The following is an 18,399-nucleotide window of genomic DNA, read 5'->3' on the forward strand; positions in this document are numbered from 1 at the left end:
GCACCGATTCCATATTCCGCTAACAGTCATTGGATGTCGGCCAACGCGAGGATCAATGTCGCGATACGATAAACCGCAATCGCGATAGGTTACAATCCGACCTTTATCAAAGTCGGAAACGTGATGGTACGCATTTCTCCTCCTCACTCGAGGCATCACAACAACGTTTCACCAGGCAACGCCGGTCAATTGCTGTTTGTGTATGAGAAATCGTTTGGAAACTTTCCCACATGTCAGCACGTTGTAGGTGTAGCCACCGGCGCCAAGCTTGTGTGAATGCTCTGAAAAACTAATCATTTTCATATCACAGCATCTTCTTCCTGTAGGTTAAATTTCGCGTCTGTAGCACTTCATCTTATTAGTGTAACATTTTTAATGGCCAGTAGTGTAGATGTGGATGACATTTTGAACATGTTGGTTCATGATGTTACGAGTGCAGAGCAGTGGAGAGGCAGGATGCCGTGCTGCGAGCTGCACCCCCGCGTGATGACGCCCGAGGACGAGCAGAGGGAGCTGGAGGAGTTGCCCGCGGACTGGTGGCCGCCTGGAGTGCTGGACCGGCGCAGCCGCGTCGCCGCCTTCTACGACGGCGCGGCGGTCTTCCTCACGGGCGCCACCGGCTTCGTCGGCAGCCTCGTACTCGAGAAGCTGCTGCGCTCCTGTCCCCGCGTCTCCACGGTCTACGTGCTCGTCAGGGACAAGAAGGGCGTGCCGCTGCGGGAGCGGCTGCGGTCGCACCTCGACAAAGTGGTAAGAGTGCGAGTGTTGGGCGGTAACACGAGTACTTCACTACAAAAATAAGTACATCGACACACCTGTGAACCATCAAATAGGGCGGTTCACAAACAACAACTCAAGTATACAGGTTATACCAAAACGTTATCGTGGATGTAGGGGCCAGGAGGTGCTGGTGAAATAACACACACTGCTAAAGAAACCATTTTATTTTAAAAGACTTTCTCAATAATAATTTTTAAGTCTGGCATTTTTTTAAAAAAACAATTTCAAAAACAATTTCCAATAGGTGGCAAATTTTCTTTATGAAAAGGAGATTGCAAGGTATGGCGTTAACAACTTCCCAATAATAAGATTTTATGTATGAGACAACAATTTAAAAAAAAAAACTCTTTTAAATAGCTGGCAAATTTTCTCTATGTACTGGTAGATAGGACAGCTTGGCTTTGGAAGTGGAAGGGTAGCCCACAACGTAGACAACAGTATTCACAATTACAAGAACCCAAGCCTTAATGATCTTCCAGCAATAAAGGCTCTTAACAAATCTCAATTAAGCAAGGACATAAACTTCGTTACAAACATATGTTAACCTTCAACCAGTGAATAACACCAATAAAGAATAACCAATCAATAAAACGTAGATAAAGGACTGCTTTACAAGAATGCTTAAATTAAATAAAATCATGAAAGCTAAGTTACAAATTTTATGTTAAGCTTCAACAGGTGAATAACCCCAATAAAGAATTCTCATCTAAATAAAACATAGATAGGAAAATGCCTTACCAAAATGCTTGAATTGTGTAAAATCATAAAAAGCTCAGTTACAACTTTCCTCACAAACTACTTGGGAATTTACTGCAAATAAACAAGTCTGATCTGTTTAACCAGAAGGTAACTGCCAAGTCCAAGCGGCCGAAGCCACTCAGAGCGGGCGACCGCCCCAACACTGGTCATCAACCGACATCGTCACGGCCCAGTGGTCACCGTGCTAAAACAGACTAACGTTTCGGTAAGCGAGCGACAACAACACAGGAGTAACAGTGACAAAGTCGGCGTACGTCTTACGAAAAACGGCACACCCTGAAGCGGGCGTAGGCACAGCTGACTAGCGGCCACACAAACGCGAGCAATCAAATTTCACGCCGCCCGTACTAACGCGGGAAATGATAACGAGCGACAAGACGCCACGCGCAAAGCAGCAACCGTGCCTACCCCTCGACCACAGAATGTGCCCTGTCTCCTTATCTATCGTAATACAATTTATAGCACACAAGAAACGATTTAATAATGGCATTAGTTCAACGCAAGATCAGTTAACAGTTAGGTCCAGTAAAGATTTACCCACGGATTTACCTTCAAACCAACTTCCGGACCACAGGCGGAAATAAGTAAACTTGGCATAAGTTTTCACCAGACCGATAAACAAGAAATCAAATTAAACAGTAGCCAAAATACAGTCACGATACGCAGGCCCTTCAAGACCTTCCTATCTTACAGTTATCATTAACGGCGAAACATACACAAATGAATGACAAGAAATTCACCATTGAAAAAAAAAAACCACCACAAAGGTTAAATTAATTAATTTGCAGACGAGCCAGTCACTGAAAGCTTAGTTTCACAAGATTAGGGCTAACCTCACTCGGCAGCAGTAGATTTGTGTGCATGATAACTAGGTTGCCCAAACAGGACTCCAAAACCCAAAACAGGTCACACGTTAGCTGTCTTGTTCTCGGACACTAGGCACCACCGGGCTAAGACAATCGCGACGAAAAAAAAATCGCAAATTACAGCTGTCTGCAGCAAAACAAATGAGTCAGGGTGCATGAACGTAAAGCACAAGCCATTGTTCCAGCCGGAGCGTAACCTTTTCAACGCACATACGGACAGAACAACACACGTGGGCATAAAGGGAGCAGCAGATGCGTACCAAGAAAACTATACTGCGCCAAAATACGACCCACGTCACGTCCACAAACCGGAGCACTGCCCCCGGAGCTGGTGTCTGCTCGCTGGACTGCCGCAACTCTCTGTCCCCCGGAAAGCGATGCTGACTGCCGCCTTGCTCAACGCTCCCTTCTCGGCCGTGCACAACAACTCTTCTCTTGTCGCCTCAGAGTGCGGCCGCAATCTCCGTTCTGCCATGCTTTCCGCCCCAGACTCACTCTATGTAAAGGATATTGCAAGGTATGACGTTAGCAACTTCCCAATAATAAGAGTTTAAATATGTAAGAGAAAAATTCCTAAAAAAAATCCCTTTAAGTAGAAAGTTTGTATTAAAGTTAAAATAGTTGTCTCGTGCCAATTAAATAACTTATATTACACCTGTCAGTTGTTACAAGATAAATGTAAATAAGCCAGCACACAAACCTTCACATTAAAGGCAGTTCCCCCCAAAAAAATTTCCTTACCTCGGTGAGGGAGTGACACGTCTTAAGGGGCCCAGACCACAATAGTCGGAATACTTATTGGTGGTCTACAGGACCACAGCAGATCAGCCCCAAAACTTGCATTACAGCCCCGAGTTTCCCAAAACTAGAAGATGTAGCAAGGGCGGTGCCTGCACAGACTCTGAATCACCGAGACACACGACACCGAACCTAAATAACCCAATCAAGGTATGAATGAAACGGCCCGACCAAGAAGCACTTACCACATTCCCGCGGACAGGCAAACGAAAACTGTGGTGCGAAGACCCCAACAAAACCACTGGTGAAGAAACTCATACACTTCACTACTAGAACTGGAGAAAGCTGTTACATAAAAACAGTACTCAGGTTCTCACACTCCACCACAGCGCCGGGAACACGTTGCACTTGCTCGTCAGAGCCAACTGCTGCCAGTGGCTTCAACTGCCGATAACAAGACATACTGTCCCACGCGCTGATCTCCTGCACCACGGCTTCTAAGCTTCATAAGCCACGTACATGCGGGTAAGGCAGACTCAGCCTCTGACAGCAAAGAGGTCGGCCAAAGCACGTGGCGAGCAGTTGACGACCCCCAACAACAGGACACCGCTCGCGCCACCACCTCTCTCGGTCACCGCCCAGTAGGTACTCCTCGATCGTCACGCGACCGTACACTTGCTCCACCTCCCGCCAGAGGGCGGTAGCGGTCCAAACAGCGAGGCAAACCGAAAGCGTCACTGCAAACACTAGACGCGAAGCGAAAGCACTCCGCCTGGCGCGCTTTTCGAGGAGCCGGACACAACTACGGCTCACCTGAACACCTGAATTTGCTCGAATTTGGCAGAATTACACATGTAACTAGCATTTTCTATTGAGCCGTAATGAGTTTCCAGTTACTCCAGTTATTCATGAAAGTATTTGATACTGTGATTAGATTACTCCCAACACTATATTTACAGAAGCACGTTCCTTCTCGTGCCCTGCTCGCCTAAGCCGCAACCTTTCACCCTGTCCCCCGATGCGTGAAGCGCAGTGGACGTCAGAACATGCCGCAAACTGCAACACAGCAGCTCTGCCTCCAGTATCAAGATGTATCTAAGTGAAGCATTTTCTACCGTGCCTCTACCAGAAGTTTCCTACACCACGTTCCACGTTGAAGTCTACACTACTGCTCCTTGAACCAAAGTGTGCTCTACCTTACGTCACACAGAAGTGTACTCTGTATTGATCTGTAAGTTCGTTCTTCACTCTACAAATATGCACAATTCTTGAGCAGCTTTAAGAATGAAACTCCTAAGTGCTGATCAATGATATATTGTTTCCAAGTGAAAAATCTCCTTCCCTTATGAAAATTTTGCAATATTAACCAGTCGTAATATATCAGACCGCTTCGATGTTTTAGCTAATGGTCACCTTCATGCATGCACTTCTCGAAAAATCGTGTGTCCTGCTTCTCCCTGCAATGCCGTTTATTGAGGCTACCCAACAAGGAGGCTTCTTCCAACTCATCAGGGGCGATGTCATCCACCTAACGTAAAGTGGTGACCTTTGCCTCTTCGAAGTGGAAGGGATTTCTGTTCACAAAGCAGGCCAGCTGCTTCCGATGGCACACAAATACCTTTATCTAACACTTTTTCCCATCCCATAGTATTCTCGCGCCGGCATCTGTGACCGAGCGGTTCTAGGCGCTTCAGTCTGGAACTGCGCGACCGCTACGACCGCAGATTCGAATCCTGCTTCGGGCATGGATGTGAGTGATGTCCTTAGGTTATTTAGGTTTAAGTAGTTCTAAGTTCTAGGGGAATAATGACCTCAGATGTTGAGTCCCATAGTGCTCAGAGCCATTTGAACCGTAGTCTTCTCGGAACGCGACTTCTCAGCCCACAACGAAGTTTCTTTGAAGTTTTCTTTGCCCAGATGCCCCTCCTAGCAAACACTGCGATTCTCTGCGAGTGCAGGCGTTAGTCATGCCAGATTAAGTACTTCTGTGAATGCAGTCCTGCACCCACATTGTGGAAAGCATTATGTGAAACCGGCAGTAAGGCTCCAGCTATCGCCATCCCTGACAATCGTGGCTTCGGCGTTCCACATCTGTCGCAAGTGGTCGTTCTAGCTTGCAATCTGCTCTAAAAGGTCAGGCCCACAACTCCGGGGGGAATCGTGCATAACATTGAGCCATTGGCCTGGGCTGTTCGGCTTGGCCCACCGAGAACTCAACTGAGCGACAGCAAAAATTACACGCAAGACCCTAATAAGGAAAGTAGGAAATTGATATAGTGGTAGACAGATTCTTCTGGCAGTCACTGATGTTACTCATTACGATCGTTAACTCACTACTAGGTGATGGAAACTAAGTTTGGATAGTAATGATTATAAATCAAATTATGACTGTTACTTAAGACACGCCAGTCCAGCAACTGACTGCTGCGTATCACCATCTGAACATAATTTGTAATAAGAGTGTTAAGTTATGATCTAAAACAAGTTTATGTGCCCATAATTTCCACTTCTAATGCTGCAGACCTAATCAGAGGCTACAAGGAAGCAATTGGTACTGGTCTACATTGCATGCGTTTTATCTCAAGTGTGTATGCCTTAGCTTTGCATATGTGCAGGCACAATGAATTCGCAGTGCAGGATAGCAGTAAATTCTCGCCCGTGATCACTGACCTCAATCATCATCTTCATCACATCATCATGTGACAAGTCAAGCCCCTACTCTTACTTTCCCCTCCCTCAACCATAATCCCACTCCTCCATCAACTCCCCAGCCAATCACACTATAGTACTAAAATGAGGCAGTCAGTTACTTGAATCAAGTTCGAAGATTAGCAGTATTTCCGAAAACAGAGAAGCTTCACTTGAATTGCCATTATCTTCAAAGACATTTGCATAATATTTACATGTTCAAAGACGTTAAGCTGAGCACCTAGCATTACACGGGTATGTATTTCTTCCAGTCTTCTCTTAGTCCATGTCCTTTCCCCGTCTCTCTGTCTCTCTCCTGCTTCCCTGCCTCCTCTGTCTATCTGCTCCACTCCATCTCTCAGCCAATCTCCTTAACCAACCGTAATGAGTATTTCAATAGTATTTCGTATAACAGCATCCAGGCACTGAAAGATGACGTTGATGTAGCGGTTTTATAGAACAATTAAGTGAAGACTGTGTTATTTCTACGTGTATCGATCTATCAGTGTAGTCCCATTACTGAGTGCACATTGTGCTTCATAATCATTTGAAAGTGGAGATCTGTTCAAAAGGAGTTTCATTAAACAAAATTATAGTCACTGAATTTGTTCTTGATGCTCTGTTGGAAACAAATAATTGTCTGAATACGACCGACTGTGATGTGACTGCCTCAGTGTCATTGTACGACAATATTACTTGGAAATATGTGAATCTTTTAGTAAGCAACTACTGTAGGCACCATTTAAAAATGCCCCAGATGTTCCTAATAATCCACACGCATGAAAATAGCGCACTTTTGTTTTACAAATTTTTTAATTATTTTGTATTTGCTATGCACGAAATTAATCGCAGTTATGCATTCTTAATTGGTTTTACCACATTTCCACATAAACAACTATGTGTATTTTCTCAGTTAACTAACCTCATTCGAGTAGTGACTCAAAAAGCACAATTTTTGTGAACGGGTGTTGGCTGCTTTATATTGCCATCCCCGCTTGGCTGTGACGTCACGGTACGGTTGTTTGGCCTTGACTCTAGATGGTATTGGTCTAACGCAGTTTTTTAAATGTCTATATGCCAACACCTCATCATAGCTCTATAGAAAGCTGTTGTTTTTGCCTACAGCCGTTTGCACTTCACAGCTGAAAGCTGTCAAAAGAATTGCCAGGTGTCAGTGATATCCTTCAAGTGACTCGGCTCCACAGTTGCTTAGTAGTAAAGAATAAATTTATTAAAACTTCACACATAATGCGACCTTTATACACGCATATCAGTGTTCATGGCGTCATATGTTCTACCTTTGTGTCATAGAATCATATAATTTTATACATACATTCAGTAGCGTATGTGAATACAGTCCACTATATGAGCTGTGAATAAAGTTAGTAAGAAAGAAGTAATAAGTTTGAACGTCATGCACATTGCGACAATTTTTCTCTCAAGTCATTGTTTATGACCTAATACCTCCTGAACCATGTGCAGTACCATGCTACAACTTTATACATGCATTTATCGGCATATGTGGTTACTTTATAAGGAATTTACTGCGAACAGAACCAGTAGCACAGAAGGAATAAATTTAAGCGTCACGCATAATGTAGCAGTCTCTCACCCACTGGATTATTTATGACATCATATCTCCTGCCCTCTGGTAGGTACACGGTTCTTACCCCAACAGCGATTGCTGCCTGACAGTAACGAATATGCGGACCAAGTTTGATTAAAATCCATCCAGTAGTTGATATCATTCATACTGTTGTGTTTCATAAGTGTAGTATTAATATGGAGCAATCATTCAGAATTCTGTGAACTTACGAAAGCTTTAGTTGAGTTGGCGTCAAGTATGCAGTACTTCCAAAAATATTCCGTTAACGTCACTTGAACTGGCGTGATGTTTAAAGATATCTGAAACAACTGATGTCAAGTTCAAAGACATCATTCTCCCAATAAAATGTTCACAAACACACACACACACACACACACACACACACACACACACACACACACACACTGGATAATGTTCCACTTCTGTAATTTTTTTTACTCTACATAACAGTACATTTCATCTCTCTCTCTCTCTCTCTCCCTCTTTACACCTCTATCTCGTCATTAAATTTCATCTGTAGTGTGCGGTTGTATAACATCAACACATTATTTCCACATCTGCCTCATAATTAGAATATTGCTTACTTTACTGACATGCAATACACTCCTGGAAATTGAAATAAGAACACCGTGAATTCATTGTCCCAGGAAGTGGAAACTTTATTGACACATTCCTGGGGTCAGTTACATCACATGCTCACACTGACAGAACCACAGGCACATAGACACAGGCAACAGAGCATGCACAATATCGGCACTAGTACAGTGTATATCCACCTTTCGCAGCAATGCAGGCTGCGATTCTCCCATGGAGACGATCGTAGAGATGCTGGATGTAGTCCTGTGGAACGGCTTGCCATGCCATTTCCACCTGGCGCCTCAGTTGGACCAGCGTTCGTGCTGGACGTGCAGACCGCGTGAGACGACGCTTCATCCAGTCCCAAACATGCTCAATGGGGGACAGATCCGGAGATCTTGCTGGCCAGGGTAGTTGACTTACACCTTCTAGAGCACGTTGGGTGGCACGGGATACATGCGGACGTGCATTGTCCTGTTGGAACAGCAAGTTCCCTTGCCAGTCTAGGAATGGTAGAACGATGGGTTCGATGACGGTTTGGATGTACCGTGCACTATTCAGTGTCCCCTCGACGATCACCAGTGGTGTACGGCCAGTGTAGGAGATCGCTTCCCACACCATGATGCCGGGTGTTGGCCCTGTGTGCCTCGGTCGTATGCAGTCCTGATTGTGGCGCTCACCTGCACGGCGCCAAACACGCATACGACCATCATTGGCACCAAGGCAGAAGCGACTCTCATCGCTGAAGACGACACGTCTCCATTCGTCCCTCCATTCACGCCTGTCGCGACACCACTGGAGGCGGGCTGCACGATGTTGGGGCGTGAGCGGAAGACGGCCTAACGGTGTGCGGGACCGTAGCCAAGCTTCATGGAGACGGTTGCGAATGGTCCTCGCCGATACCCCAGGAGCAACAGTGTCCCTAATTTGCTGGGAAGTGGCGGTGCGGCCCCCTACGGCACTGCGTAGGATCCTACGGTCTTGGCGTGCATCCGTGCGTCGCTGCGGTCCGGTCCCAGGTCGACGGGCACGTGCACCTTCCGCCGACCACTGGCGACAACATCGATGTACTGTGGAGACCTCACGCCCCACGTGTTGAGCAATTCGGCGGTACGTCCACCTGGCCTCCCGCATGCCCACTATACGCCCTCGCTCAAAGTCCGTCAACTGCACATACGGTTCAGGTCCACGCTGTATCGGCATGCTACCAGTGTTAAAGACTGCGATGGAGCTCCGTATACCACGGCAAACTGGCTGACACTGACGGCGGCGGTGCACAAATGCTGCGCAGCTAGCGCCATTCGACGGCCAACACCGCGGTTCCTGGTGTGTCCGCTGTGCCGTGCGTGTGAGCATTGCTTGTACAGCCCTCTCGCAGTGTCCGGAGCAAGTATGGTGGGTCTGACACACCGGTGTCAATGTGTTCTTTTTTCCATTTCCAGGAGTGTACATTACAAAGGGAATGAAGGCAAAAAGGTACTAAAGATATATATTTTATTACAAAATAAATTTCATACATTAGAACACGCTGAGCTTTGACTTGCTTCATACATAATAGAAACATGAGAAGTGAACGATTATCTTCCCCACTTTCTAGAATATCGTCTATTGCAAACAGTAGGTTGTTGCAATTCAGGTAAATATTTGAGACACAGCCAATTTTTGACAGATGTACCTCCCTTAATAAAAACGAAGTAACTGAATTGTGTTTTGCAGGCAAACTGTATACAAAATTAAGAATAGATGTATCATAAGTAGAACGATGATGTTGACGATATTGGCATCTCTTTCTCTCATTTTGTAACTAAAGTGTCCGTTCTGCATGCTGTGTTGGCAGAAGAGCCAACACCGTGTTACTAGAGGAGGCCGAAATACACGCGCTTTAGCTCACGCAGGCTGGCGTGAGGAGGGAAGAACTATACTGACGTGAGGTCTGGAACATGACAAGGAAATTAGAATTCAGAAAGTGGACGTACCTGGTTTGATACTTAACTTTAATCCATTAATGATGAACGTCGCTCTTGACGGGTACATGATTCACAATATCAATATCAATAGTAACTGAATATGGCGCCTTGCTAGGTCGTAGCAAATAACGTAGCTGAAGGCTATGCTAAACTGTCGTCTCTGGAAATGAGAGCGTCTGTAGTCAGTGAACCATCACTACCAAAATCGGCTGTACAACTGGGGCGAGTGCCTGGGAGTCTCTAGACTAGACCTGCCATGTTGCGGCGCTCGGTCTGCAATCACTGACAGTTGTAACACTCGGGTCCGACGTATACTAACGGGCCACGGCTGATTTAAAGGCTACCACCTAGCAAGTGTGGTGTCTGGCCGTGACACCACATTCCTCCCCCGAAAATCGGCGAACGGTTGTGGTATAAGGCCTCTGCCCGCCGTGGGGAGGACCCCATGTTGACGTATGCGACGACGTGGGGAGCCTAACAACAGACGAGGCAGTGCCACCAGCACCCTGCCATTCGGACCGCGGGGAGCTAGGGAACGCCTGAAAACCTCCTCCAGGGTGCACGCCAATAGCGATCTATGTGCCCTTAGAGAGACAGGAGGGGTCGAAGGGTCGACCTCCATCGGGCCGGGGCACCCGACGGGCGAAGGCGACATATAGTCTGGAGCGGGCAAGAGTTCCATTTCGGAGGACAACTGGTCCCGGGGAGCGATCGGCGTCACGTAACCCAGGGGGGCACCCGACGGCTGCAGCGACGCGTCGCCGACGGGAAAACAGGCGGCGGCGGTGGCGCGTCGCCATGGGGCAAAATGGAAGGCAGCGTCGGTAACACCTGGGGCTGAAGCGAGCCAGTAGATGGGTCCCCAGGGCGCTGACCGGAAGGCACCGTCGCTGAAAGCAGACGGCGAGCGCCAGATCACGTGCGACGACAGAGTCGCAGGTGATTGAGCTGCCGGCGCACGTCACCAGAGGCCCCCAAAACCAGATACATAGCGCGTCCGAGGCAGCTAAGAATGCGCCCTGTGAGCCAACGCCGTGAACCTCGATAGTGGCAAAACCAGGTGTCTGCCGCTGCACAGGCACCTGATACGGCGGATGTAGCAACGACATCAAGGTTCGATGATGTCGACCATGGAGCAACTCAGCCGGCGAGCGACCATCTCGGGGATGAGAGCGATACGAGGACAAAAAGAGCAATAACGCGTCCTTCCGAGAATGCGACTCTTTCAACTTCAACATCTGTGACTAGAAAGTCCGGACCAATCGTTCAGCGGCACCGTTTGACTGTGGCGACAATGGAGCCAACGTCAGATGTTGAAAACCATTGGCCTTTCAGAGTGAATTAAATTCTGCGGACATGAATTGTGAGCCATTGTCGGAAACAATTGTCTGTGGAAGACCTTCAATGCAAAAGATAGCAGATTACGCTTGGATGGTGGCAGATGATGTCGTGGAAGACATTCAGACAACAAAAGGAAAATTACTGAATGAATCGATCACAACCAACCATCGAGAATTCCAGAATGGACCAGCAAAATCGATGTGTAAGCGTTGCCAAGGGAAAGTGGCTTTCGGCCATGCAAAGAACTTCCGCCTCAGTGCTGATTGTTGTTCGGCACACACCATGCAAGAAGAGCACATATTCGTAATCGCGGCATCGATTCCGAACCAAGTACAGTGATGAGCAAGTTGTTTCGATCTCACTATACCCCAATGTCCTTGGTGGAGAAGCATTAAGACAGAGGACTGTAACGAACGTGGGACCACGACCCTGGACTGATCATTATCAGAACGCAAAAGCAAAACACCACGTCGAACAAAAAGTTTCTCCTTGTGAGCAAAAAATCGGTAAACCAACGTGTCCCCGATCCGTGACTTTGACAAGGCCCATTGCGTAGCAACAAAACGCAGAACGGTAGCAAGGACAGGGTCGGCACGACGAAAATAAATCGGAAACGATTCGACCACGTCATCGGTTTCCGAATAAATGAACATGCAAGCAAGTTCAGAGGAATCGAATGCCCTATCCTCAGCAACAGGCAAACGTGACAACGCATCGGTGTTTCCGTGCTTAGCAGTGGATCGATACGAGATATCGTGGCGGTACTGCGAGAGGGAAATAGACCAGCAAATGAATTTCTGCGCTGTACGAGGAGGTACAGGCTTCTTCGGATGAAAAAGCGATGTCAAAGGTTTGTGGTCTGTGATTATGGTAAAGTGACGACCATACAAAAAGTCATGAAATTTTGTAACACCAAATACGAGAGGCAATGCTTCTATCTCGATCTGTGAATAATTTCTTTGCGCAGACGAGAGCAAAAGACAATAGGGCGATCGGGCGAGCCATCTTTGTGCGCAAGCACAGCACCGATCCCGAAATCCGATGCATCCACCACCCACAAAAGGGGCTTCTGGGGATCGAATGGCGTAAGGCAAATATTGGAAAGCAACGCCGATTTCAACCGGCGAAAGGAGCGTTCGTATTCCGTCGTCCGACGAACGGAACACCTAAACGGCGTAAGCGATGAAGCGGAGCGGAAATAGAAGAGGCATGGGGCACATACTTATGATAATAGTTGATTTTTCCCAGCAAGACATGTATGGCACGGAGGTGCGTGGGACTGGGATGTATGCCTTGGGCATTGAGTACATGGCCAAGGTATGGCAAGTCACGAGCAAAAAACACACATTTGTCCTTGCGTAAGCGAAGACCATTTTTCCGCAAGACCTGAAATAATGTTCTGAGATTGGCTAAATGTTCTTCTTCCGTGTTTCCGGAGATCACAATATCGTCCAGATAGTTTGCTGCAGTAGGGACCGACGCACAAACAGTTTGTAGATATTGCTGGAACAATGCAGGGGCGGATGCACACCCGAATGGCAGTCGTTTGAATTTATACAAACCAAGATGCGTGTTAACCACCAAAACGCGCTGGGATTCTTCGTCCACCGGTATTTGCAAGTACGCATTTGCGAGGTCCAACTTCGAAAAATATTTGCCTGGGCACAGTTCGTCAAAAAGATCGTCCGGGCGGGGTAAAGGAAAAGTTGCAGTCACTAGTTGTGGATTCACTGTTGCCTTGAACTCCACACAAAGTCTCAATTATCCCGAAGGTTGTGGCAAAATTACTAAGGGTGATGCCCAGAGAGAAGCCTGCACACGTTCGATTACACCTTATGATTCCAAATCGTGTACTGTTTTTGCGACCTCATCACGCAATGCGTGGGGAAAATTGGGCGCTCTGAAAAATTTCGGTTGCCCGTTTGCTTTCAGTTCCAAATGTGCTTTATAGTTCTTTGCGCAACCGAGGCCCAGTGCAAAAATGTCTGCAAATTCTTCACATAGACGAGAAACACTGTCTGAAGGCACATTCTGGTTCACTGATAGGACCTGATTTTCTATAGACAAGTTAAACAACTGAAATAAATCGAAAGTAAACAAGTTCACCGCAGAAGAAGAACAATGGACGTAAAATGACACAAGTTTTGTTTGTCCTTTGTATGTTGCAAGAAGGTTGCACTGTCCTAACACAGGGATCTCTTGACATGAATAGCTAGTTAACTGAACATTTGCGGCACGCAACGGAGGTGTGCCCAGCTGTTTATAAGTGTCTTGATTGATCAGTGAAACTGCAGCTCCTGTATCGAGCTGGAATGGTATCACTTTGCCGTTAATGTCCAAGTCTACAAAAAGTTTATTGTCTTGCTGATGACAAGAGTGACTGTCTCGTGCTACGTGAACTGACACTGGTACAAAATCACTTGCGACGTGATGGGTGTTCCAGCAATGTCGACGTACACTATTTGTGGGATGAACACATTCACTGTTAGAGAGAGTGCCACTGGGCGGAGTGGAATGAACGACATGAATGTCCATGGGCGAAGTTTCGCGTGCCTGAGTATCCTTGGTTCGATTCCGATTTCGGCGCAAAACAAAGGGCCTGGAATGGTTTGGAGTTTCCGATCTGAGCTTTTTCTGGCAAACACTCTGAACATGTCCTTTCTTATTACAGTAAAAGCAAATAGCTTGTCGTGACGGGCAATTCTCACGTGAATGTTTAGTAGCGCAGCGTGGGCATGATTTGAGCACTGAATTTGCTTGCCGGCGCGGCACACGTCTCTGAGAGACTGGCGGTAGCGGCGCGGTCGGGTGCGAGGGCTGTTTACTGCTACGTGCAGCTCGCTCGGCGGGCCAGTTAACCTGACACACGGCTGGCGAAGTTTCAAATGATTCCTGACCAAGTCAAGTGTATCCTGCCGATCCAATATGTCCATCACTTGTTGAAGGGAGGGATTGACTAGTTTCAAAATCTGTTCCCTTATACGAACATCAGAAACGTTCTGTGAAATACATCACGTACTATAGTATCTGAATATGGGAGACCACATTGACACTCAAAAGCACAATACCTAGTAAGGCCTTGTCAAGGTTGTAACCCACTCCCAATTAGTCTGACCTGCCGTACATTTTGTACGAAAGAAGGTATATCGTTTCGCAACTACATTGACTGATTGTTTGAAACATGCATCTAATGCAGACAAAATTTCGTCGTAGGACACAGTTGCTACGTCTCGTCGGGGAAATAATTTGACTATCACATAGTAGGTTTGCACTCCGACGGACGGCAAATGAAAAGGTTGCCGCTCATTACCTTGAATTCTGTAGGCGGCGAGATTAAATCCAAATTGGCGTGACCACTCCGTCCAGCATTCCAGTGCTGCTGCAAAAGGTCGGAAGGGTGGTGCAATTCCCGGAAGGGCGGTGCAATTGCGTTTTGTGGCTGCGGTAGCGGTGGAGCGGCAGCTACCGCATCGTTTTGCATTGCACGTTAACCCTGGATGAGCTGTCCAAGGGCATCCAGTAAGGCCTGCGTCTGCTGATTCTGTAAGCGATAAAATTCGGACAGTACATCTGGAGATTGTGGCGAAGCCATTACACAATTAAATCAGGGTAGGATCAACGATATATGTCAGTACAGGTAAGAACACCGTTTTCACTCGTCGCCAATGCTGTAGTTGGCAGAAGAGCCAACACCGTGTTACTAGAGGAGGCCGAAATACACGCGCTTTAGCTCACAGAGGCTGGCGTGAGGAGGGAAGAACTATACTGACGTGAGGGCTGGAACATGACAAGGAAATTAGAATTCAGAAAGCGGACGTAGCTGGTTTGATACTTAACTTTAACCCATTAATGATGAGCGTCGCTCTTGACGGTACATGATTCACAATATCAATATCAATAGTAACTGAATATGGCGCCTTGCTAGGTCGTAGCAAATGACGTAGCTGAAGGCTATGCTAATCTGTCGTCTCTGGAAATGAGAGCGTCTGTAGTCAGTGAACCATCACTACCAAAATCGGCTGTACAACTGGGGCGAGTGCCTGGGAGTCTATAGACTAGACCTGCCGTGTGGCGGCGCTCAGTCTGCAATGACTGCTAGTGGCGACACGCGCCTCCGATGTATACTAACGGAACGCGGCCGATGTTAAGGCTACCACCTAGCAAGTGTGGTGTCTGGCGGTGACACCACGCTGCACAATGGCATAAAAAATTTAAAATTATCGTATGGCATTGCTGGCAGGAAGGCCCCATTCGGGGGAGTTCGGCCTTCGAGCGCAGTGTTATTTCAGTCGACGCATTGCGCGACTCGAGTACCGGTGATGAGGATGAAATGATGATGAGAACATCACAACAGCCAGTCCACGGGCGGAGAAAATCTCCAACCTGGCCAGGAAACGAATCCGGGCCCCTGCATGGGAGGCAAGCACGTTACCACTTTTTTAAATCTAATTTTGTTCGTTATTGTTCGTTCTGTTTGTTCAGTGCGGGCGTCCCATGACGCCTGTTCAAGTTCATCATTGATCCATTTACCCAGTTATTTTTTGTCACAGATGGCAGTTAACCCTCTGACCGAACACGCTGAGCTTCCGTTACCACTCAGCTAAGTCGGCGGACACTGTTCCACCACGTTCAGTCTGTCTAGCCGCCGGTTCGCGCCTGTTGACACGCATTTTCAGACGGAGAGCTGGAACTTCGAGGAAGCTCTTGTCCTGAATATTATTCTGACAGCTACCAATTAATTCAAGTAACTTTCACCAAGCACCAACAAGAAGAAGAACAACAAAGCAAGTGACAAAGATGGTATAACTGCGCATATACCACTCAGCGCCGCATTCAGTGGCTCACCAGCTGAGACCAAATTGTGATACTGGAGATTATCTGTTATACAACGTAAATGCAACTTCCTGCAGAAGGAATCGATTTTCTGTGGTGCCGAATCCTTTCCAATCGAAGAAGACGTTCCACATCGCTGTAAAGAAATTAAAACATAGCTGTGAGCAGTCTCACGTTAGGAAAAACAAATAAAAAGGTCGTAAGGATGAGGTCGTTCCCTTTTAGCATGAGTAAGATTCTGATACTGTGTACTCCTTGAGGAAAAAAAGGAACATAGCCATGTCACACAAAATCAGGTACCCTTCCTAAGCTTGAGGGAAGTCTTTTTTTTTTTTTCCTTTACCTTAAGATTTCAGTTGTACCTCTCAAGACTTGTAAGGTTAGTTACATATTCTACAAATCCAAGATGGTCGCCTTTCCTTGCACGTGAACACGACATCTCTTCCTATAAAGAAGTTGCGAGACTCCTCTCATATCATCAACATGTAATCACTAAAGTTTGTGTACGCTTTTTTAACCCAATTGGTTCAACGTATCATGCCTACGAAGGCGTGGTGAAAAGTAATTCCTACGAATTTTTTATGTGAAAACTGTTAAGATTTTTTAAATAAAATTGAATTATACTACATCTTTGTTCTTCGTATCTTAATATTTGAAGGCCTTTGCACACTGAACGTTCCTAACTGTAGGTTGTAAAATGACGATGCGTAACATCATTATGTCGGTGCGTGAGAATCAGCGTGCTGCAATCTAATTTTATTTCGTCCACATATGGAACACCTTCTCCCTCAGTATGACAATACCAGACCACACACGAGCGCTGCGATATCTGCAGCAATCCGACGCCTTGAATTCATTGCCATCGATCGTCTTCCGTACAGTCGTGACTTGATCCCATCCTATTTTCATTTGTTTCCGAAACTTAAAGAATACCTTCCTGGAATTCAGTTTGATCATGATAAAGCTGTTCAGAGGTGAGGTTGTGCCTGCATCAACAGAGCCGAAATTTCTAAAGCGACGGTGTCAACAAACTGGTCTTTGCTTGGGAGAATTGTGGCCGTTACCAAGGAGATTTCCTAGAGAAATGAACATGTAGTTATGAAGATTTAAGACGTAGAATGTTAATAACGTTTATTTAACAAGCTTTAAAAGTTCTCACACAAAAAATTTGGAGCCATTATTTTTCACTACGCCCTCGTGCAATAGAGAGTCGTGAATAAAGAGGCAGTATGCTATCGTCTTTTTTGGAAATGGTGTTTTTGTTTGCATTTCAATTATGATGTCAATGGCAGACGATTTTATTGTTTCCTCATCTTGGCGTGAGTAGTTAATGAGATGATGGAACACTTCCGGAATTCTGTACGACTCATGAGCGGATTTCTCCTTAGTCGTCTCTCTCGATAACACAGCGACTGAAAATTTCAGTATATTTCATATGCTTGCGCAGTACTCTTAGTGCTAAAATCGATTGATATTTAGATGATTCAGATATTCTTTCAATTCTGTTATATGTATTACATCGAATATGTTGTAGTCACTGGAAATCAAAAACGGTTCAAATGGCTCTGAGCACTATGGGACTTAAGATCTGTCATCAGTCCACTAGAACATAGAACTACTTAAACCTAACTAACCTAAGGACACCACGCATCCATGCCCGAGGCAGGATACGAACTTGCGACCGTAGCAGTCGGGCGGTTCCGGACCGAAGCGCCTAGAACCGCTCGGCCTCCAAGGTCGGCAAGACGACTGTGGCAAAGGTTCGATCGTTGCTTTACGTTTATGATGGGTGGTGAAAGGTACAGTCGCAGTTGGATATCAGAACATACGATTATTTGAAGTAGAAAATTGGAAATTTGTGGTAAGTTCTATGGGAACAAACTGCTGAGACCATCCGTCCCTAAGCTTACAAACGACTTAATCTACCTTAAACTAACTACGCTAAGGACAACACACACACCCATGCCCGAGGGAGGACTAAACGTCCGACAGGACGTATCCAGCCGCGCGAACCGTTGCAACCGTTACTTATCCTGATCAACACTAAACTGACACAAAATATTTTTCGCGCAACGCAATCTGACTTTCAATAATTCCTACAAAAGAATAGCTCTGACTAACAATAACCTATACCTTTCATGAATCACTTACCTCACAAAAATCTTCGTTACTCAAACTACTGCAATACAGCGAGCGCCACTACTGCCAGCTAAATAAAAGATTCAAACTACTGAAGGCACTAACT

The 18,399-nt window shown here is 46.3% G+C and overlaps 1 protein-coding gene across 1 annotated transcript in view; it reads left to right on the forward strand.

Annotated features, from left to right (window-relative positions):
• Nucleotides 1-456: 456 nt before the first annotated feature.
• Nucleotides 457-18,399, forward strand: part of LOC126142862 (fatty acyl-CoA reductase wat-like) — a 156,638-nt gene continuing 138,695 nt past the window's right edge. The window contains exon 1 of the mRNA XM_049915292.1: nucleotides 457-750. Within this exon, the coding sequence (XP_049771249.1) occupies nucleotides 457-750 (294 nt within the window). The remainder of the gene's footprint in view (nucleotides 751-18,399) is intronic.

Source organism: Schistocerca cancellata, unplaced genomic scaffold (genome assembly GCF_023864275.1).
Source record: "Schistocerca cancellata isolate TAMUIC-IGC-003103 unplaced genomic scaffold, iqSchCanc2.1 HiC_scaffold_756, whole genome shotgun sequence".
Lineage (NCBI taxonomy): Eukaryota > Metazoa > Arthropoda > Insecta > Orthoptera > Acrididae > Schistocerca > Schistocerca cancellata.